We start from the raw sequence: 23,461 nt of genomic DNA on the forward strand, positions 1-23,461 counted from the left end.
TCAGTCTGTGCTAATTTTTAGCGTCCCTACCCTGCCCAGTGTCATGGGTACATCTCTCCCCAGTTGAGGGCTAGGATTGTGGCCAGACTGATTGCTCAATCTCAAGCTAGTGCTAGGACTCAGTTTGTGGCCACTAATATGGTGAAATTTGTTTACGGGGTTAAGAATCAGTGTGTGACAAAGTTTAGTACTCAATCTTAGCCTGTTGTTAGTTCTAATAATATGAGGAGGGTTTTGATTTAACCTTGTAGAGTTAGGAATCATTCTTCAGCCAGGCTTAGGGTTTAGTCTTTGGGTCTCAGATTATGGGCAGGATTTACAGTCTTTGTCCCAGGGCAGTGCTCAGAATGTACCCAGCAATAGAGCTCCCATGGTGCGCCCTTTACCATGGTGAGTTGTATCTGTGCTCAGGGTTAAAATTAATCTCTTGTTAGGTTTTCGGCAAAGACTAAGAAAAATATTTGGGTTTTTTGGTCCTTAATTCCTATTCAAAGTTTGGGTTCAGTCTTTGCTAAGTTTTGGTGAACCGTTCAGTTTCTGGTGTTGGCTGTGTCTGTGGCTAGGATTAAGGTTAAAGCTGTGGTCGGAGTTGGGATTCAGTCTGGGGCTCGCATTTCGCCAGAGATAGGTTCAGTCTACCCCAAAGATTCAGGATCAGTCATTAGCCATTTTGGGAGCGTAAGTTTTATTTTCAGGGTGAAAACTCAGGCTAGAGGTTAAGTCTTATGGGCTCAGTCTGTGATGAGAGTTAAGAATTCAGTCTGTGACCGGAAACTGAGTTGCTAAGCAGTTAGAGGCTATAAGATTTAGGGGCAAAATCAGTGGCCATTGATGGGGCTCAGGTTCAGTGGATTATTCCATAGTCAGATTTATGAACTCAGTATCTGGCCAGGTTTAGAACTTGATCTATGAACAGAGTTAAGTCTCAGGCTGTGGCTGTGTTCAGGGTTCTATCTGTGAACAGGATTAGGACATAAGATGTGGTTGGACTATATCCTCAAGCTTTGAAGAAGATTTGGTTTCACTTCTTGGCCAGGATTAAGGCACAGTCTTTGGCCAAGTTTAGAGTTCAGTCTCTGTACATGTTTTTGTTTCTGTATGAGGCCAAGTTTAGTAGTCATTCTGTTGCCAATATTGGGGTCATTTTCTGGTTAGTGCTAAGTCGGTGGAAATTGTAGCTGGGTAGGTTTCCAAGATCAGATCTCAGGCTGTGACCGAGTTAGAGCCTCAGTTTGTGGTCAGGGTTAGAGCTCGGTCAGTACGTATGCTGAGCACTCATTTTGTGGTCAGTGGAGGATATTAAGTATATCCCAGAGTTAGGTCACAGTTTGTAGCTCAAGCTTGAGACTCAGCCTGGGACAGGTTTAGAGGCTATGTCTGATCATAGGTTGGATCTCTGTATCACCAATTAAGGGCTTATCAGTAGCCACAGTTAAGGTTCAATAGGAGATCAAGGTTAGAGACTCATTCTGGGACTGGTCATAACTACACTACTTAGTCTTGGACCAGACATAGCCAGTGAGTATGTGACTAGGGACTCAATTTAATCAGAGTTAAGGCCTTGGAGTATGGCCAGAAAGAGGCTCAGTTTATGGATAGAATTGAGGTCCCTATGTGGGACCGTGGTTAAGGTTTCAGTCTGAAATTAGGGTTAAGTCTCCAAGTCCAGAGTTAGGGATTCAGGCTATGTCTTAGGTTAGGTATGTGGTTGGAGCCCAGGGTTAAACACAGGAATTGTATTCAGTGTTAGCAGCTTGGTCTCTGACCAGAATTAAGAGACCTGCTCTTCAGCCTGTGGTCAGTGATAGTGGTTTGTTAATTATATCTGAATAAAGTTATCATAAAAAGAAGTTTTAAAAAAAGAAGAGGACTCCTACAAACAAAATAGGCATGATTCAAGGAAGGAAACATGGAAAGAGGCTGATTACTGAATCAGGACCAGCAGTGTCCTTGCTGTCTCAGAGTTTTATGCTTTGGAGGGGCAAGACATGAGACTGAGGTGAAAGGAAGAAACTGGTCAATAGGAAGCTGTACCCCAGGGAAGTGGATATGTGCTTTTTGAAGGAGAGAACCTTTTAAAAGTTGTCTGGGTGGAAGTAGTGCAAGTTTTAAAAATTTGCAAAGGATGGAAACTCCCATTTGCTAAGTTCTTCCATCACCTTCTTAGTGCCAGTAATGGGCTTTCCTGAGCACTCTTTCTAAAGTATTCCCCTACCTTTCCCCACACTACACTGATCTCCATCATACTCCCATATGCTCAAAAATTATCTGTGGAAAGCATTCACACATTTTTTTTCACTCACATTCTCCCATTAAATCTTAATGACTGTCCTTTATGATAAGTGTTCTTATCACCATTATACAGATGAGGAAACCAGTTAAGCTAATTAAGAGACTAACAGGGTCACACAGCTGGTAAATGCAGAGCCAGCTTTCAGATCCAGTTTTACCTTACTCCATGCTATGCTCTTTGCATGCCACTACTTGGCCTGTATTAAGTTTGTAAGATTTGCATCTCACCTTCACCCCTTGACTTGATAAACTTCATTTCATTTAATTCCCACAACAACTCTGCAGAGTTGTTCATATTACTATTTTCCCCCTTTTACAGTTGAGGAAATACGTTCAGAGAGGTTAAGTGATTTTTCTCAAAGTCACACAGCTAATACCTGGCAGAGGTGAGATTAGAACCTAAATATGTCCAACCCTCAGCTGAAGTTTTTCCTGGTTTATCATGCTGCCTCAGAATACCTCAGCCTCCAGGAATGACTTTTGATGGACATTGTGGACTTTGCTGCAGGCTGATGTCGGGAAGGATTTAGTGGTAGAAATATGTGAGGCTTCCACTATGCCATTCATTACAGTGATTTAAACCTGTGAGGGACTGAGAGTGCACAGAAGGGGGCATACCATAAGCTCCATGGGGTAGATGCGCTGTAGGGCACCCCGTCCGTGAGAATCACTAAATATAAAATGAGAATTACTGATGGTGTATTATGCATGTGACGAATGTAGGAGTGGAAAAAAGGTTGATGGTCGCTGAAGTAGGCTTCCATATTTTTGTCTGTATCTAAGGACCAGCCCTGCCAACTGTATTTCTATGAAGCTTACCGCCAACTTTCCATCATTTCCACTGTCTGCTTATGACTTGGCTTATCTACATTATATCAGACATCCACATATTCCCCTAGGAAGTTTATATGCTGAGGTCAAGAGGAATTAATTATATTTCTGCCTTCGATATGGCTGAGTAAGCTCCTACTGGACCTATGGGACAGCATCAAGACCAACACAATCACAATGGGAGTCCTAGGAGAGAAGAGAGGAAGGGGTAGAAAGAATATTAGAGGCAATAATGGCCAAAAACTTCCCTAATTTGATGAAATGCATGAATCTACACGTCTACAAACTCCAATAGAATAAAATTAAGCCACTTTTCTTTCTTTTTCTATTTTCCAGCTTTATTGAGGTATAATTGACAGATAAAATTGTAAGATATTTAAAGTGTACAACATGATGGTTAGATATATGAGTTAACATATCAGTCACCTCACGTATTTCCTTCCTTCCTTCCTTCCTTCCTTCCTTCCTTCCTTCTTCCCTCCCTCCCTCCCTCCCTCCCTCCCTCCCTCCCTCTCTCTCTCTCTCCCCCTCTCTTTCTTTCTTTACTGAGAATATTTAAGTTCTACTCTCTTAGCAAATTTCAATGGAACAATCCAATGTACTTTTCAATGCTATGGTTGACACATATTTTTTGGCTATAGTTCAGTACCCTTTCTCCAGATAAAATCTTGTGCATGAATTCAGTATATTAAAAGAGCACATCAGAGCTGTTCTGTTCTAGTCGTTCCTGATGCCAGCCATGGTCAGCACTTGGCCATAATGTACACAGTGCTTCTATCCTAAGGTCATGTTCTCTGCATGTACAGTGGGCATAACTTTGCCTTAAGTGATCCACAACCCTACACTCAAAGTACTGTGCACTTCGGGGGCTTCAGGCTGGAGGACAAGTGCTGTCTCTGGCTGGAAAAAGTGAAGAATGGACCTGTATCCCAAAACCAAGGAGGCTTCAGCATGGCTTCATTTGTGGGTCTCACTTTTCTTTTGCTCCTCCTTGACTGACCTGAATATGGACCATGATCCATTATCTATAATTCCAAAATTCAGTAATCTCTAAAAACCATAAGTTTTCATAAGTTTGCCACCAAAACTCATAGGCAGCAAAACTTGACCTGAATTGATATGAGGCTATGTATAGTCTTTATTTAACCTGTTTATGTGACTATCCATTTCACTATGAAATACTAATGTGTTTGTAACAGCCCCCGGGGGTATTATATAATATACCATATATTCACCATATTGCCTGTCCAAAATACCCCAAATTCTGAATTTCAGAAAATGTCAAACTCTAAGGGTTTTGTATGAGGAATTTTAGACATGTATATTCTTTTCTCCTTGCTGTCTTGTTCTGATGTCACCTTCCTCACTTTATCCAACACCGAGCAACATCTGCCAAGGCCAGGGAATGAAAACACTGATTTTTTTTCCTTTACTTTTACCCTATATGGGTCTTTTAATTTAAAAGTAGGTTTCTTGTAGAGGACATAGTTGTGTCTTGCTTTTTTATTCTATGTGAAAAATCTGTGTCTTTTAAGCGGTATATTTAGACAACTTGCACTTATTGTAATTATTGATATAGTTTGCTTGAAATGTACCATCATGCTAGCTGTTTTCTATTTATTCCATTTCTTCTTTGACTTCAAAATTTTTACACTTTTTAAAAATTGAGCATTTTATTCCATTCTACCTCTACTATTGGCTTTTAATTTGTACCTCTTTTTAAAAATTCAGTGGTTTCCTAGAGTTTACAATATACATCTTTAATTAACTGGGATCTATAATAGAAATAAGATGAATTTTTTCTTAGAAACAAATTCAATAGAAAATATGAAACACCTTTACAAAGTATTTGCCTAGACCAGAGAAACTGAATGTAATAACTGGGAACAGTGTCCTTACTTAGACCTAATATAGTATGTGCCACTCTCATAATCTATAAGCGGGTAAAGTTGAAAATTAGGTAGACCTGACCCAAACGAGGGTGCCTTGTTCCTTTCCTGACTACTCTATATGCCACCCTGGCTTGTATATATGAGGCTTGACTTGAAAGTGAGAAATTGAGCTGTCAGGACACTGAATTTTTTTTTGGCAGCAAATCTACATATCATAAAATAAATAATAATAACTTATTATGACAGGAGAGGAAGTGGTAAGCAAAATAATATCTTTATTTTTAAAATTTAATTTAATTTTTTTAACATCTTTATTGGAGTATAATAGTTTTACAACGGTGTGTTACTTTCTGCTTTATAACAAAGTGAATCAGTTATACATATGTCCCCATATCTCTTCCCTCTTGCATCTCCCTGCCTCCCACACTCCCTATCCCACCCCTCTAGGTGGTCACAAAACACTGAGCTGATCTCCATGTGCTATGCAGCTGCTTCCCACTAGCTATCTATTTAACGTTTGGTAGTGTATATATGTCCATGCCACTCTCTAACTTTGTTCCAGCTTACCCTTCCCCCTCCCCATATCCTCAAGTCCATTCTCTAGTAGGTCTGCATCGTTATTCCCGGCTTGCCCCTAGGTTCTTCTGACATTTATTTTCTTTTTTTTTTAAATTCCATATATATGTGTTAGCATATGGTATTTGTTTTTCTCTTTCTGACTTACTTCACTCTGTATGACAGACTCTAGGTCCATCCACCTCACTACAAATAACTCAGTTTCATTCCTTTTTATGGCTGAGTAATATTCCATTGTATATATGTGCCACATCTTCTTTATCCATTTATCTGTTGATGGACACTTAGGTTGCTCCCATGTCCTGGCTATTGTAAATAGAGCTGCAATGAATATTTTGGAACATGACTCTTTTTGAATTCTGGTTTTCTCAGGGTACATGCCCAGAAGTGGGATTGCTGGGTCGTATGGTAGTTCTATTTTTAGTTTTTAAAGGAACCTCCATACCGTTCTTCATAGTGGCTGTATCAATTTACATTCCCACCAACAGTGCAAGAGGGTTCCCTTTTCTCCACACCCTCTCCAGCATTTATTGTTTCTAGATTTTTTGATGATGGCCATTCTGATTGGTGTGAGATGATATCTCATTGTAGTTTTGATTTCCATTTCTCTAATGATTAATGACATTGAGCATTCTTTCATGTGTTTGTTGGCAATATCTTCTTTGGAGAAATGTCTATTTAAGTCTTCTGCGCATTTTTGGATTGGGTTGTTTGTTTGTTTGACATTGAGCTGCATGAGTTGCTTGTATGTTTTGGAGATTAATCCTTTGTCAGTTGCTTCATTTGCAAATATTTTCTCCCATTCTGAGGGTTGTCTTTTCGTCTTGTTTATGGTTTCCTTTGCTGTGCAAAAGCTTTTAAGTTTCATCAGGTTCCATTTGTTTATTTTTGTTTGTAATTCCATTTCTCTAGGAGGTGGGTCAAAAAGAATCTTGCTGTGATTTATGTCATAGAGTGTTCTGCCTATGTTTTCCTCTAAGAGTTTGATAGTTTCTGGCCTTACATTTAGGTCTTTAATCCATTTTGAGCTTATTGTTGTGTATGGTGTTAGGGAGTGATCTAATCTCATACTTTTACATGTACCTGTCCAGTTTTCCCAGCACCACTTATCGAATAGGCTGTTCTTTCTCCACTCTACATTCCTGCCTCCTTTATCAAAGATAAGGTGACCATATGTGCGTGGGTTTATCTCTGGGCTTTCTATCCTGTTCCATTGATCTATATTTCTGTTTTTGTGCCTGTACCATACTGTTTTGATTACTGTAGTTTTGTAGTATAGTCTGAAGTCAGGGAGCCTGATTCCTCCAGCTCTGTTTTTCGTTCTCAAGATTGCTTTGGCTATTCGGGGCCTTTTGTATTTCCATACAAAGAGTGAAAATTTTTGTTCTAATTCTGTGAAAAATGCCAGTGGTAGTTTGATAGGGATTGCATTGAATCGGTAGATTGCTATGGGCAGTAGAGTAATTTTCACAATGTTGATTCTTCCAATCCAAGAACATGGTATATCTCTCCATATATTTGTATCATCTTTAATTTCTTTCATCAGTGTCTTATAATTTTCTGCATACAGATCTTTTGTCTCCTTAGGTAGGTTTATTCCTAGATATTTTATTCTTTTTGTTGCGAAGGTAAACGGGAGTGTTTTCTTAATTTCACTTTCAGATTTTTCATCATTAGTGTATAGGAATTCAAGAGATTTCTGTGCATTAATTTTGTATCTTGCTACTTTACCAAATTCATTGATTAGCTCTAGTAGTTTTCCAGTAGCATCTTTAGGATTCTCTTTATATAGTATAATGTCATCTGCAAACAGTGACAGCTTTACTTCTTCTTTTCCGATTTGGATTCCTTTTATTTATTTTTCTTCTCTGATTGCTGTGGCTAAAACTTCCAAAACTATGTCAAATAATAGTGGTGAGAGTAGGCAACCTTGTCTTGTTCCTGATCTTAGTGGAAATGGTTTCAGTTTTTCACCATTGAGGACAATGTTTGCTGTGGGTTTGTCATATATGGCCTGTATTATGTTGAGGTAAGTTCCCTCTGTGCCTACATTCTGGAGGGTTTTTTTTTTTTTATCATAAATGGGTGTTGAATTTTGTCGAAAGCTTTCTCTGCATCTATTGAGATGATCATATGATTTTTCTCCTTCAATTTGTTAATATGGTGTATCTTGTTGGTTGATTTGCGTATATTGAAGAATCCTTGCATTCCTGGGTTAAACCACAGTTGATCATGGTGTATGATCCTTTTAACGTGCTGTTGAATTCTGTTTGCTAGTATTTTGTTGAGGATTTTTGCATATATGTTGATCAGTGATAGTGGCCTGTAGTTTACTTTCTCTGTGACATCTTTGTCTGGTTTTGGTATCAGAGTGATGGCAGCCCCATAGAATGAGTTTGGGAGTGTTCCTCCCTCTGCTATATTTTGGAAGAGTTTGTGAAGGATAGTTGTTATCTCTTCTCTAAATGTTTGATAGAATTCGCCTGTGAAGCCATCTGGTCCTGGGCTTTTGTTTGTTGGAAGATTTTTAATCACAGTTTCAATTTCAGTGCTTGTTATTGATCTGTTCATATTTTCTATTTCTTCCTGGTTCAGTCTCCAAAGGTTGTGCTTTTCTAAGAATTTGTCCGTTTCTTCCAGGTTGTCCATTTTATTGGCATAGAGTTGCTTGTAGTAATCTCTCATGATCCTTTGTACTTCTGCAGTGTCAGTTGTTACTTCTCCTTTTTCATTTCTAATTCTATTGATTGGAGTCTTCTCCCTTTTTTTCGTGATAAGTCTGGCTAATGGTTTATCAATTTTGTTTATCTTCTCAAAGAAGCAGCTTTTAGTTTTGTTGATCTTTGCTATCGTTTCCTTCATTTCTTTTTAATTTATTTCTGATCTGATCTTTATGATTTCTTTGCTTTTGCTAACTTTGGGGTTTTTTGGTTCTTCTTTCTCTAATTGCTTTAGGTGTAAGGTTAGGTTGTTTTTTGAGATTTTTCTCGTTTCTTAAGGTAGGATTTTCTTGCTATAGACTTCCCTCTTAGAATTGCTTTTGCTGCGTCCCATAGGTTTTGGGTCGTTGTGTTTTCATTGTTATTTGTTTCTAGGTATTTTTTTAATTTCTTCTTTGATTTCTTCAGTGATCTCTTGGTTATTAAGTAGTGTGTTGTTTAGCCTCCATGTATGTGTATTTCTTACAGATTTTTTCCTGTAATTGATATCTAGTGTCATAGTGTTCTGGTCGGAAAAGATACTTGATACGATTTCAATTTTCTTAAATTTACCAAGGCTTGATTTGTGACCCAAGATATGATGTATCCTGGAGAATGTTCCATGAGCACTTGTGAAGAATGTGTATTCTGTTCTTTTTGGATGGTATGTCCTATAAATATCAATTAAGTCCATCTTGTTTAATGTATCATTTAAAGCTTGTGTTTCCTTGTTTATTTTCATTTTGGATGATCTGTACATTGGTGAAAGTGGGGTGTGAAAGTCCCCTACTATGATTGTGTTCCTGTCGATTTCCCCTTTTATGGCTGTTAGTATTTGCCGTATGTATTGAGTTGTTTCTATGTTCAGTGCATAAATATTTAAAATTGTTATATATTCTTGGATTGATCCCTTGATCATTATGTAGTGTCCTTCTTTGTCTCTTGTAATAGTCTTTGTTTTAAAGTCTATTTTGTCTGACATGAGAATTGCTACTCTAGCTTTCTTTTGATTTCCATTTGCATGGAATATCTTTTTCCATTCCCTCACTTTCAGTCTGTATGTGTCCCAAGGTCTGAAGTGGGTCTCTTGTAGACAGCATATATATGGGTCTTGTTTTTAGATCCATTCAGCCAGTCTATGTCTTTTGGTTGGAGCATTTAATCCATTTTCATTTAAGGTAATTATCGATATGTATGTTCCTATTACCAATTTCTTTATTGTTTTGGGTTTATTATTGTAGGTCTTTTCCTTCTCTTGTGTTTCCTGCCTTTCCTGCGTAGGGAAGTTCCAAGCATTTGTTGTAAACTGGGTTGGTGGTGCTGAATTCTCTTAGCTTTTGCTTGTCTGTAAAGCTTTTAATTTCTCTGTCAAATCTGAATGAGATCCTTGCTGGGTAGAGGAATCTTGGTTGTAGGTTTTTCTCCTTCATCACTTTAAATATGTCCTGCCAGTCCCTTCTGGCTTGCAGAGTTTCTGCTAAAAGATCAGCTGTTAACCTTATGGAGATTGCCTTATGCGTTATTTGTTGTTTTTCCCTTGCTGCTTTTAATATTTGTTCTTTCTATTTAATTTTTGATAGTTTGATTAATATGTGTCTTGGCGTGTTTCTCCTTGGATTTCTCCTGTATGGGACTCTCTGTGCTTCCTGGACTTGATTAACTATTTCCTTTCCCATATTAGGGAAGTTTTCAACTATAGTCTCTTCAAATATTTTCTCAGTCCTTCTCTTTTTCTCCTATTCTTCTGGGACCCCTATAATTCAAATGTTGGTGCATTTAATGTTGTCCCAGAGGTCTCTGAGACTGTCTTCAATTCTTTTCATGCTTTTTTCTTTATTTTGCTCTGCAGTAGTTATTTCCACTATTTTATCTTCCAGGTCACTTATCTGTTCTTCTGCCTCAGTTATTCTGCTATTGATTCCTTCTAGAGAATTTTTTATTTCATTTATTGTGTTGTTCATCACTGTTTGTTTGCTCTTTAGTTCTTCTAAGTCCTTGTTAAAAGTTTGCTGCATTTTTCCCATTCTATTTCTAAGATTTTGGATCATCTTTACTATCAGTATTCTGAATTCTTTTTCAGGGAGACTGCCTATTTCCTCTTCACTTGTTAGGTCTGGTGGTTTTTTGCCTTGCTCCTTCATGTGCTGTGTGTTTCTCTGTCTTCTTATTTGCTTATCTTACTGTGTTTGGGATTGCCTATTCGCAGGCTGAAGCTTCGTAGTTTCCATTGTTTTTGGTGTTTCTCCCCAGTGGCTACGTTTGGTTCAGTGGGTTGTGTAGGTTTCCTAGTGGAGGGGAGTAGTGCCTGTGTTCTGCTGGATGAGGCTCGATTTTGTCTTTCTGGTGGGCAGGTCTACGTCTGGTGCTGTGTTTTGGGGTGTCTTTGGCCTTATTATGATTTTAGGCAGTTTCTATGCTAATGGATGGGGTTGTGTTCCTGTCTTGCTAGTTGTTTGGCATAGGGTGTCCTGCACTGTAGGTTGCTGGTCGTTGAGTGGAGCTGGGTCTTGGTGTTGAGATCAAGATCTCTGGGAGATTTTTGCTGTTTGATACTACGTGGAGCTGGGAGGTCTCTTGTGGACCAGTGTCCTGAAGTTGGCTCTCCCACCTCAGAGGCACAGCACTGACTCCTGGCTGCAGCACCAAGAGCCTGTCTTTCACACGGCTCATAATAAAAGGGAGAAAAGAAAGAAAGAAAGAAGAAGATAAAATAAAATAAAGTAAAATAAAATTTAAAAAGTTATTAATGTAAAAACTAAATAATAATCATTAAGAACAAAATTTTTTTAAGTAATTAAAGAAAAAAAAAGCGGACAGACAAAACCCTAGGACAAATGGTAAAAGCAAGCTATACAGATAAAATCACACACAGAAGCATACACATACACACTCACGAAAAGAGAAAAATATATATATATATTTGCTCCCAGAGTCCACCTCCTCAATTTGCGATGATTCGTTGTCTATTCAGGTATTCCACAGATGCAGGGTATATCAAGTTGATTGTGGAGATTTAATCCGCTGCTCCTGAGGCTGCTGGGAGAGATTTCCCTTTCTCTTCTTTGTTCGCACAGCTCCCGGGGTTCAACTTTGGATTTGGCCCCGCCTCTGCGTGTAGGTCACCTGCGGGGTGTCTCTTCTTCCCTCGGGCAGGACGGGGTTAAAGGAGCTGCTGATTCGGGGGCTCTGGCTCACTCAGGCCGGGGGGAGGGAGGGGTACGGATGCGGGGCGAGCCTGCGGCGGCAGAGGCCGGCATGACGTTGCACCAGCCTGAGGTGCTGTGTAGAACTCTCCCGGGAAAGTTGTCCCTGGCAGTGACGGGCTGCACAGGCTCCCAGGAGGGGCGCTTGCACACAGGCTTCTTGGTGGCGGCAGCAGCAGCCTTAGCGTCTCATGCCCATCTCTGAGGTCCACGCTAATAGCCGTGGCTCGTTCCCGTCTCTGGAACTCCTTTAAGCGGCACTCTTAATCCCTTCTGCTTGCGCACCAGGGAACAAAGAGGCAAGAAAAAGTCTCGTCTCTTCGGCAGCTCTAGACTTTTTCCCGGACTCCCTCCCGGCTAGCCGTGGTGCACTAACCCCCTGCAGGCTGTGTTCACGCCACCAACCCCAGTCCTCTCCCTGCGCTCCGACTGATGGAAGCCCAAGCCTCAGCTCCCAGCCCCGCCCGTCGTGGCGGGTGAGCAGACAAGCTTCTTGGGCTGGTGAGTGCCGGTCGGCACAGATCTTCTGTGTGGGAATCTCTCCTCTTTGCCCTCCGCACCCCTGTTGCTGTGCTCTTCTCCGTGGCTCCGAAGCTCCCCCCTCCGCCACCCACAGTCTCCACCTGAGAAGGGGCTTCTAGTGTGTGGAAACCTTTCCTCCTTCACAGCTCCCTCCCACTGGTGCAGGTCCCGTCTGTATTCTTTTGTGTCCGTTTTTTCTTTTTTCTTTTGCCCTACCCAGCTACGTGGGGAGTTTCTTGCCTTTTGAGAGGTCTGAGGTCTTCTGCCAGCATTCAGTAGGTGTTCTGTAGGAGTTGTTCTACATGTAGATGTATTTCTGATGTATTTGTGGGGAGGAAGGTGATCTCCACGTCTTACTCTTCCGCCATCTTGAAGCTCCTCCTAATATCTTTATTTTTTCTTCCATCCCAGTTTCATATCCAAAAACATATTCTTCCACGCCATATTGACAAACTCTCCAGGGTCCTCCATCTAAAGACCCACTTGTAATCCAGCTGGAAACAGGGTCTGGATGCTAAGCTCAAAACCTGGCAATACTACTATACTAATATCGAGTACAACTTGTCAATCTCTTCTTCTAACACTTAGACTCCAAGCTCTTTAAATGTACTAGGTTATTTAACCTTCATAACTATATTATGAAATGGCTACTGTTGTTATTATCATCTCAATTTTACAGATGACAAAGCTGAAGTGAGAGAGATTAAATAACTTATTCAAGTCCACACAGCTAAGAATTAGCCACACAAAAATTTTGATATACCTGTGTCTCTTTTGCACCTTCCCTTTCTTTTGAAACTGGCTTATGGCATAACCTAACGAACAGATTCTTAGACATTGTGTGTGTGTCGGGGGGGGGGTGTGGGTAGGATGGGCTGTGGGTCTGGGTAGCCAGCCAGCCAGCCAGCCACCCTCCACTGCCAAGATCCAGCAAGGCCAAGATATTTTTATACCCATTTTTCCTACGGAGGCAGGAATGTAAAATTCATTATGTGGTTTTGTAATCTGATGGTTAGGCTGGAAAAGCAGGCTCAAAGGATACTTTCCCTCACTGATCCCTCAGGACCACTCTGATATAAAATATTATGTGTTGTTGGGTATGTTGTTATTTACATGTGTGCATGAGTATGCATTTACATGCACGATTCTGTGTCAATTAGCTTGTACGTGTTAAGTATAGTACATTGGTTCTCAAACTTAATCTAATACCAGCTACCTAGATAAAATCTCAAATATTTCTGGAGCCTATCCTCAGAGATTCTGATTCAGCTCAGCTGACATGGGGTGCAACGGTTTGCTATATGCACCTGAAGTGATTCTAATGCAGGTGATTTATGCAGACCACATTTTGGGAAACAATAAGATAATGGTTTAGAGTGAGCTCTGGAGCCAGGCTGCTACTGAGTGGTTGTAGGTGTGGGCAAGTCAACTTGCCTCTCTTAACCTCAATTTTCTCGTCTGTGAAAAATGAATAATAGTACCTGCCTTGCAAGGTTGCTATGAGGATTGAATGACATATATTGATTTAAAACGTGTGTCATTTGATGTGCCTGATGCACCATAAGTGCTCAATAAATAGTAGCTCTTATTATTCCTGTAATGCTATTTATATTAATCTCTACACTAGGAGGACTCTAAGACATGGTCTCTGCCCTATAATACTTACAATTAAGAAGACTAAAGCACATGAAGAAACTAGAGGACATTTAAACATGTTAAATTGTGGGATGCTAACTTTAAGGGTGGGTAGTAAATAAGAATCTTAAGACTGAAGTGACTGAGAGCCAGGAAGGGTTTAGCATTTTGTCTGGAGGACTTCACTGTGACTGCTAATAGTAAGATAAGTGTAGTACTACAATTGCAGGCATACCTAGTTTTATTGCGCTTCACTTTATTGTGCTTCACAGCTATTGCATTGAGCAACTCTGTTGGCACCAGTTTTCCAACAGCATTTGCTCATTTCATATCTCTGTGTCACATTTTGGTAATTCTTGCAATATTTCAAATATTTTCATTATTATTATATTTGTTACGGTGATCTGTGATCTTTGATGTTACTATTGTAATTGTTTTGGAATTTTTTAGCAGTAAAAATTTTTAAATTAAGGTATGTAGTTTTTTAGACAAATATGCATATTGCAAACTTAATAGACTACAATCTAGTGTAAACATAACTTTAATATGTACTGGAAAACAAAAAAAATCATGTGACCTCCTTTATTGCGATATTTGCTTTATTGCGGTGGTCTGGAACTGAACCTGCAATATCTCCTAGGTCTATCTGTATATAAATTAGGATAGCACTTTCCACATGTCAGGTGTTCATGGAAGGAAGGTGTCAACTTGAGCTAGAGAAAGCTCCATGGAGCAGTTAGAAGTCGAACAGGTCCTCAGTGGATGGGGATGGTTTGAATGAGTGGAGAGGAGAGGAATAGGACATTCGAAGCAAAGGAAGTAGCCTGTGTTGGGCATAGAGATGGGAATGGAGAGTACGTGCAGCTGGCACCAGTCACATTGTATTCCTAGAGTTGTGCACCAGAGGGCACTAGTCACCTAGACCACAAGGATAATGGCAACCATCATCGTTCTCACCGCCCTTCAGCCCAGAATTGTGCAGTGCAGTTGTCCTTAGTGCATGCTAGTAAATAGTGAAGAGGTAGGGAGGGGCCAGTTCCTGAGGGGCTACTATGAACAGGAATTTTGGTCGTAGTGTATAACCTCACTCCCTGAGAAGGATTTAAAGAACCTGGAAAGCTGAAAAGGTGAAAGCGGTTGCAGACAATGAGAGTGCAAGTCAGGGTAGGTTTGGGACAATAGGTCCTGTGTCTCAGGAAAACTAGGGGTGGGGTGCTGCTCTTGTATAGCTTTCTCAAGGTAGGAAAGGGAGATGCAGTTATCCAAGACTCTGGACACGTTGCCTTCTGAAGTCCTGGCTACTCTGCTGGTGGCTCTATGGCAGAAGGTTTCCACTCATTTAGAGAGCATATATTTGGTATTTTCTTTATGCCTAGCTCAGACCTATTAAGTGCCTCAGTTTGGCTGACACTTCATAGATTATAAGTAACTTCTATGCCCATTCTCTTTGTTCTTACCACGTTCTGTGAAGAAGAGTCAGAGACAATTAATTCCATTTCACAGAGGTAAAAACAAAGTCTAAGGAGTGTGTTGACTCAACTTAGATTATGCAGTTAGTAAGTGATGTCTTCTCACAGCCCAAGTCTTCTGACTTTGACAAGTTGATATTTACAATATCATTAGCTTTCCACCATGTAAGATGCTATGTAGAGAGAAATAGAAATCAATTAGAAATCATGGTCCCTGCCCTCAAGGGGCCTAGAATTTTTGGAAGAAATAAACATGCTAGCATTGTGACTTTAAGCAAGTCCACTCCCATCTCTGGGTTGAAGCCTTTTCTATAAAATAATGGTTTGCACTATATGACCTCAAACATTTTGTTTCCCATCCTCCTAGAAATAAATATCCATCAAATCACAGAAAACAGCGTATGATGACATAGTGTGGTTGGGTGAGGAAATAATCACTCAGGCCAGCTTGGAAAGCTACTGCAGAGTCCAATGGCTAGAGCTACTGTGAGGAAAGAAGAGGGGAAATCGAATTGGGGAGAAAGCCCTAGCTCTCTTGTTGGTGCTAAAAATTGTTCACTCTGATATCCACCAGTGTACTGGTCCCACAAATATGCTGTATGTTGGCTCTTTGAGATACCTCTTTACTGATTCATCACCAACCCCCTTGGTGCTCACTGATTTTAGCTAAAAGTGGGGGTTAATCAACAAGGACATCTTAGAGGAGGATGTCACAGATCCTGTGGTGTGTCAGAAAGAATTCAGGGTGGTAGGAATCTGGAGTCACTGAAGTGACTGAGAACCAGGAAAGGGTTAGTCTCCTAAAGCACCCGCTCTGGAGGGCTGCAGTGTGACGAAGGACTGGTAATAATAAGACAATTGTAGTCCTACAATTATATAAATTAAAGATAGCGCTTTCTACATGCCAGGTGCTTTCACAAGTGTTTTTACAGGAATAACTCTTTTATTCATTAGGATAACCTTATGTGATAGCAACTGTTATTTTCCCCATTTTACAATTGTGGAAACTGATGTATATTATGCACTGTCTATCCACCTCTTTTCCTCAGAGCTCTTTTCTCTTCTTAATCCTCTCCCTCCACTTTGAACCTCACTCATTATCTGCCTTATCTTTGGATAACATTTTATTCCAATAATGTTCTACTGTATAAGATAAAATGCCCAAAGTCTAGAATTTTGAGGATTCCAGAGTCAAGGCGCCTTGTAAATCTAGCCAAACATAGCTAACCAATACTCCCTTCTGCCCTCCCAACCTCATAGAAATGTCTTCAATGGGACATCTTCCAGGAAGTACCAGCTAGTGACTGAGAAAACAGGGAGAGGTTGGAAATGCAGGCAGAGAGGCTGTCTCGAAGCCAAAGGGATTTAGAAGATTTAGAGAACCTTTTGAAAGTGTGTCAGGGGGACACTTTGTCTTAAAAGAAAGGCCTCCTGGCCCAAATGCTTGAAAGGAAGGGTGAGGCAAGGTAGAAATACATGAATGAAAAGAATGTGCAGGGCTGTAACCTGACTTATGGGCTAAGATGGTCCATGTAGTGTACTTTGGGGCAGGCTTTAAACAAACAAAAACCAAAATCTCTCCTCCCATAAAAGTCTTGTTTGGTTCTCCAGGAAACCCCCATAGAACTCAAATGTAAAATAGATAGCTAGTGGGAAGCAGCTGCATCGCTCCAGGAGATCAGATCGGTGCTTTGTGACCACCTCAGTGGGGTGGGATAGGGAGGGTGGGAGGGAGAAGCAAGATGGAGGGGATATGGGGATATATGTATACACATAGCTGATTCACCTTGTTATACAGCAGAAACTAACACAATACTATAAAGCAATTATACTCCAATAAACATGTTAAAAAAATAAAAAGTCTTTAGGAAGTTTTGCTCAGAGATTATGGGCTTCTCACATTCTCTGCTGCCACCTGGTGGACATCAAGACGTAATGAATAGGGTGTGGGGGCCGGCCAAGCTGACCACGCACAGATCCGGTGCTGCAGCACTGCGGCGGCCCCGGGGCAGCCAGCTCCAGGGACATGCGCTGATTCGATCCCTCCAGAGAAGCCGTGTGGCTGACAGGGTCTTGATGCTCCGGCCGGGTGTCAGGCCTGTGCCTCTGAGGGGGGTGAGCTGAGTTCAGGACACTGATCCACCAGAGACCTCCCAGCTCCACTCCACGTAATATCAAACGGCGAAAGCTCTCCCAGAGATTTCCATCTCAACGCTAAGACACAGCTCCACTCACCGACCAGCAAGCTACACTGCTGGACACCAAACAACTAGCAAGACAGGAACACAACCCCACCCATTAGCAGAGAGGCTGCCTAAAATCATAATAAGGTCACAGACACCCCAAAACACACCACCAGATGCGGTCCTGCCCACCAGCAAGACAAGATTCAAGCCTCATCCAGCAGAACACAGGCACTACGAGTCCCCTCCACCAGGAAGCCTACACGACCCACTGAACCAACCTTAGCCACTGGGGACAGACACCAAAAACAAAGGGAGCTACGAACCTGCAGTCTGTGAAAAGGAGACCCCCAAACACAGTAAGTTTAGCAAAATGAAAAGACAGAGAAACACACAGCAGATGAAGGAGCAAGGTAAAAACCCACCAGACCAAACAAATGAAGAGGAAATAGGCAGTCTCCCTGAAAAAGAATTCACAGTAATGAGAATAAAGATGATCCAAAATCTTGGAAATAGGATGGAGAAAATACAAGAAACGTTTAACAAGGACCTAGAAGAACTAAAGAGCAAACAAACACTGAGGAACAACACAATAGATGAAATTAAAAATTCTCTAGAAGGAATCAACAGCAGAATAACTGAGGCAGAAGAACGGATAAGTGACCTGGAAGATGAAATAGTGGAAATAACGACTGCAGAGCAGAAAAAAGAATGAAGAGAACTGAGGACAGTCTCAGAAACCTCTGGGACAATATTAAATGCACCAACATTCGAATTATAGGGGTCCCAGAAGAAGAAGAGAAAAAGAAAGGGACTGAGATAATATTTGAAGAGATTATAGTTGAAAACTTCCCTAATATAGGTAAGGAAATAGTCAATCAAGTCCAGGAAGTGCAGAGAGTTCCATACAGGATAAATCCAAGGAGAAACACACCAAGACACATATTAATTTATCAAAAATTAAATAGAACCAATATTAAAAGCAGCAAGGGAAAAACAACAAATAACATACAAGGGAACCCCCATAAGGTTAACAGATGATCTCACAGCAGAAACTCTGCAAGCCAGAAGGGACTGGCAGCACATATTTAAAGTGATGAAAGGGAAAAACCTACAACCAAGATGACTCTACCCAGCAAGGATCTCTTTCAGATTCGATGGAGAAATTAAAACAAATTAAAACAAAAAACGTAGACAGTAGAAACTGTATCTGAGTTGCCCCAGGTGTTGGCCTTAGCAGACAAAGGCTTTAAAGTAACTTTTATAACTATGTTCAAGAAAGCAAAGGACACTACATGGAAAGAATTAAGGAAGGTATGGTGATAATTTCTCATTATGTGGAAAATATCGATAAGGAGATAGACATTATAAAAACAACACAATGGAAATGAAATGTATAATCACTTAAGTGAAAAGTTCAGTAGAAGCGCTCAGTAGCAGATTTGAGCTGGTAAAAGAAAGAATTAGCAAATGTGAAAATAGATCAATCAAGATTATACGGTCTGAGGAACAGAAAGAAAAAAGAATGATAAAACAGAACAGAACTTCAGAGACTTGTGGGACATTATCAAATGTATCACCATACGCATAATGGGAATCCCAGAAGGAAAGGAGAGAGAGAAAGGGGCAGAAAGAATACTCAAAGAGCTAATGACTGAACCTTCCCAATTTTGACAAAAAATGTTAATCTACACATCCAAGAAATCAGTAGGCTCTTTTCTGATTCTCTTCTCCAATGTCTCCCTCAGTGAGGAGCTCCCTCCTTTCTCACCTCCCTGAGATTAGGCAACCTTTGGAAGTATTGGGCAGGGTGGCCACAAGGTCTGCTGTGTAGATTTGATCAGATTGGACCCTGTAAAAAGGTATAAGGCCAAGGGAGTTCAAGGAGGCTGTAATCCAGCCCGTTCTCCACTTCCTAAGCTATACAACTGATGCAGAGGTACATCCACTCAGAGAGATAGAGTGCCTCCTTTTCTAATTTGTCTGAAGTCTCAAACTGCTCTCCAAGCCCTGTGCCCACTGGGCAACATGTATTAGAAGGGACACCTTTTTCTAATTTTCACAAAGGCACTTTGTAGATTAGTGTGGGTCCTGGTGTGGGGGCAGGAAAGTGGTGGGACTCAGGGCAGACAGAAAAGCCACTTCACAGAGGTATGCAATCACCCATACAATCAAGCAGGTAGGACTTGAAGGTTAATAAAACCCAAGACATCCCCAAACCTTCCCTTCAATTCTGCCTGGGACTTGAGAGTACAATCATGAGTGTGGTTCTTTTAGTTTTAATGAATCCAAAAGGCCTTTGCCACAGTGCTCCTTTATTACTCAAGTGAGGCAACCCAGGCCTAGCATGGTGGTTAAGAGCCATGTGGTCTGGGGCAAGTTTATTTCTTTTTTTTGAGTCTTAGCTTTTTCTTCTATAACATAGGGCAATAATAATATCTCTCTCAGAGGGTTATTATAAGGAAGGAAAAGGAATGTAAAGTGCTAAGCAAAGTGTTTGGCACATAATAGACTCTCAGTATATGTGAGCATGTGAGCTATTATTAATGCTTAAAATGTAGTCACCAAAGGCAGGAGTGGTGTGTGACTCCTGACACTCCTGTACCTTCCCTTACCAGGAGAGCTGGAGCCTCTTGAAAGTCTTTTCCTTGGAGACATTTGTCTCCTTTTCCTTGGCTCTGCAAAGCAACTCCTTCCTAGACCCACTCTCTCTAGGCTACATTGGCTGGCACTGGGGCTAAAGACTATAGTCCTGGCTTCTTGGAGTTGGAAAGGGTCTTAAAGGGCCACTGGCTCAGGGATTTTCAAAAACTACTGTGTGGATAGGCTTCAGATCAGCATCATCTGGGGGAGCTTATTAAAATACAGATATCCAGAGCCCTCCTACAGAGAATCTTTTTCAGGAGGTCTGGAGTGGGACTTGAGAATCTGTGCTTTTGACCAGTGTCCCAGATTATTCTGGTCCTCTGCACCTCCCCCCTCATGTCTGCAATCATGGAATTCCCTAGAAGGCACCAACCACCTATACCAGGGATGGAGAGGCAGGTTGATAGGCAAGAAGGCTCTGGCTGTAGAAAGGTTTGTCTCCAACTAAGCCTATTTCCTCTGCCTCCCATACCCTGCTGACATTACTAGGTCTGAGGTTTGAAGCCACAATGCAGAAAACCAGTTTTCTACCTCATTCCCAGGTCTCCAGCAGTGACAGCCATGTTCCTCAAAACTGAAAATAGCTCCTGTCTCCTCCCTAACTCTTTCCATGCTTCGCTTCTCCAGACTGAGCAACCTTACCACCCTCTATGTAACTAACTGGCTTAGAGATATTGCGGCCTCACCAGGGGCCGAGCAAACTGAGCAATTGCCTTCAGCTTTCATTGCTTTTCTAGGCATGGCAGAGCAGCAGTAGGTGGCAGCTGTGTCCCAAAGTGTCCCCATTCTCTCTCCCTTCCTCCCTTATTTCTACTCCCCCTATGGTTCTGTCCCGGAGTGACAGGCGTTATGGGAACACTGTTTGCTGCTTCAAGTCCCATCAAACCAACATGTTGAACACTGCTGTATGTACTTCCTACAGAGGGCACATTAGTTTTGCTTGGTGAGCACGCCCTAATTGGGTTCCCAGAGGGAACTTCTAATACTAGTACAGAGAATTAAGAACCAGCCAACAGATGGGGTGAGAAGCATGATGGGGAGGGTGGCAGCCAGGATTGCACATCTCCTGGAGTCTGTATCAACCATAAGACTGACAGGCTGGATCTGGGGGAAACAGCCAAGCTCCCAGTGGAAAGATCAGGTGGCAGAATGAAGTCGTTCTTCACAATATTTACACAGCGAATCTCTGCCCACTCAAGGATTTCTTTACAGATTTTGAAATCAGCCACTTTGGACATGCTGGTTTTTGTTTTGTGTCGTTTGAGGGATTTTTGGGAGAAGTGGGTGTAGGGGAAGGAGGGTACTTTTCTCCTGGGTTTCTTGGGTGGCACATAAACTCAAATCATGAGGCCCATGCCCCAACTCAAGATATCCTAGCCCAATAATCTTCAGCTTGTGTGCTGCAGACTCCTAATTGTAACTAGTCTGTGAACCCACACACTTGGATATTCCATACTTTCATAGTTGGATAACCTAAACTTTTTGAGATACCTTTTTTGAGTCCCTGCTTTAAGAACCTTCTTTGAAGTCTCAGTTCTTAGTTTTTTCCTTTTCTCTATCTACAATTATTCCCTTGATGATATGTAGTCCCCTAGCTTTACTATCTCAATCCCCTCCCCCAACTCTACTGCCAAACCTTCTCCACCTACAGCCTTCTCCACCTTAAAACCTTGAAGTCATCCTTGACACTCCTCTTTCTCTCACTTCCTACATGCATCTGTCAGCAAATTCTGTTCTACCTTCAAAATACTATATATCCAGAATCCAACTACATCTCCATACTGCTTCAACCCTACTGCTATACTCCTCGTTGAAGCCAACATCCATTTCTCTCTTGGATTTCTGCAAAAGTTTCCTAACTTTCTCCCTTCTGTCACTCTTTCTATTTAAAATCTGTTCTTAACAACCAAGAGATATTTTCTTTTAACTGAAAAATTTTATTGAGGTAATTGTAGGTCACATGCAGTTGTAAGAAACAATTCAGCGAGACCCACTGACACTTTGCTCAATTCTCCAGATGGTAACATTTTGTAAATCTACCGTGTAAAATCACAACCAGGATATTGGCATGTAGTTCACTGATTTTATTCTGATTTCACCAGTTTTGGTTGTACTTATTTGTGTGTGTGTGTATTAAGTTCTATACAATTTTATCACATATGTAAGTTCATGTCTCCACCACCACAGTCAAGATACAGAACATTTCCACAAAGATTCTTTGTGTTGCCCTTTTATAGACATACCCACGTCCTTCCCACACTACTTCTCTGCCCTGTCCTTAAACCCTGGCCACCATTAATCAGCCCTTAATTTCTAAAATGTTGTCCATTCAAAAATGATATATAAAGGGAATTACACAGCATGTAACGTTTTGGAATTGGCTTTTTTGTTGTTTTTTTTACTCAGCATAATTCTCCAAGTTGTTGTGTTTATCAGTAGTTCTTTCCTTTTATTGCTGAGTGATATTCCATGGATTATTAGTTTGCTAGGGCTGCCATAGCAAAGTATCACAAACTGTGTGGCTTAAAACAACAGGAATCTATTGTCTTACAGTTCTGGAAGCTAGAAGTTCAAAATCAAGGTGTTGGCAGAGCCATGCTCCCTATGGGACTCTTTCTTGGTAAGAACCTTTTATTGTCTCCTCCTAGCTCCTGGTGGTGGCCATTAATCCTTGGCTTGTAGCTATATCAGTCCCATCTACCTACGTCATCACATGGCCATATTTACATCATCTTCCTCCTGTGAACATCCGTTTCTGGGTCCAAATTTCCCCCTTTTTATTTTATTAAGTGGTGGATGGCAAGGGGACTTCAAGGGGAGATGAGGATTAGAGATGGAGCTTACATGTCTAGGTAATGTTGCTCAACAGTATGGTGCAGACTCTCTGGGTCAGAGGACTCTGAAGGACAACAGTGGCTTGGGGGCTTTAATCTGTAGCTAACAGATGTTTGGTGTAGTCTTGTGGGATATGCAAAGCAGGCTAAAAATGGCTAAAAATCTGGTTGTATAAAAATTAGCGCTTGGCACTGATGTGCTTTTGACAGAGTGGGTGCTGGCCTGCTTTGAAGAAATAAACAACATAGGGCCAATACACTGAGGCCATCTTTGACTCATTTATATAACACGGGGTCTTTTGGGAACTCTATATTTAACATGTTGAGGAACTACTAAACGGGTTTCCGGAGTATACCATTTTACATCCCTACCAGTAGTATATGAGTGACCCAATTTCCCTGTATCCTTGGCAGCATTTGGTGTTGTCAACTATTTTTAATTTTAGTCATTCTGATAGGTAGGTAGTGATATTTCATTGCAATTTATTTTGCATTTCCCTAATGGCTAATGATGTTGACCATCTATTGATGTACTTATTTACCATCTATGTATCCTCCTCAGTGAAATCTCTGTTCATGTATTTTGCCTGTCTTCTAATTTGATTGTTTTAACTGTTGAGTTTCGAGAGTTATTTATGTACTCACAATACTTGTCCTTTGACAGATATATGGTTTGCAA

The 23,461-nt window shown here is 41.0% G+C and overlaps 1 protein-coding gene across 24 annotated transcripts in view; it reads left to right on the forward strand.

Moving 5' to 3' along the window:
- Nucleotides 1–23,461, forward strand: part of ARHGAP36 (Rho GTPase activating protein 36) — a 155,241-nt gene that overhangs the window by 8,779 nt on the left and 123,001 nt on the right. For 7 of the 24 annotated variants that reach the window (XM_033416204.2, XM_049704377.1, XM_033416207.2 and 4 more), the window contains one exon: nt 22,502–22,568. The exons of 9 other annotated variants lie outside the window; for them this stretch is intronic. In XM_033416204.2, coding sequence (XP_033272095.1) covers nt 22,502–22,568 — 67 coding nt within the window. Of the gene's footprint in view, nt 1–22,501; nt 22,569–23,461 lie in introns of those variants that run through there. 8 more of the 24 variants (XM_049704388.1, XM_049704387.1, XM_049704392.1 and 5 more) reach the window with 3 other exon arrangements.

Source organism: Orcinus orca, chromosome X, assembly GCF_937001465.1.
Source record: "Orcinus orca chromosome X, mOrcOrc1.1, whole genome shotgun sequence".
NCBI lineage: Eukaryota > Metazoa > Chordata > Mammalia > Artiodactyla > Delphinidae > Orcinus > Orcinus orca.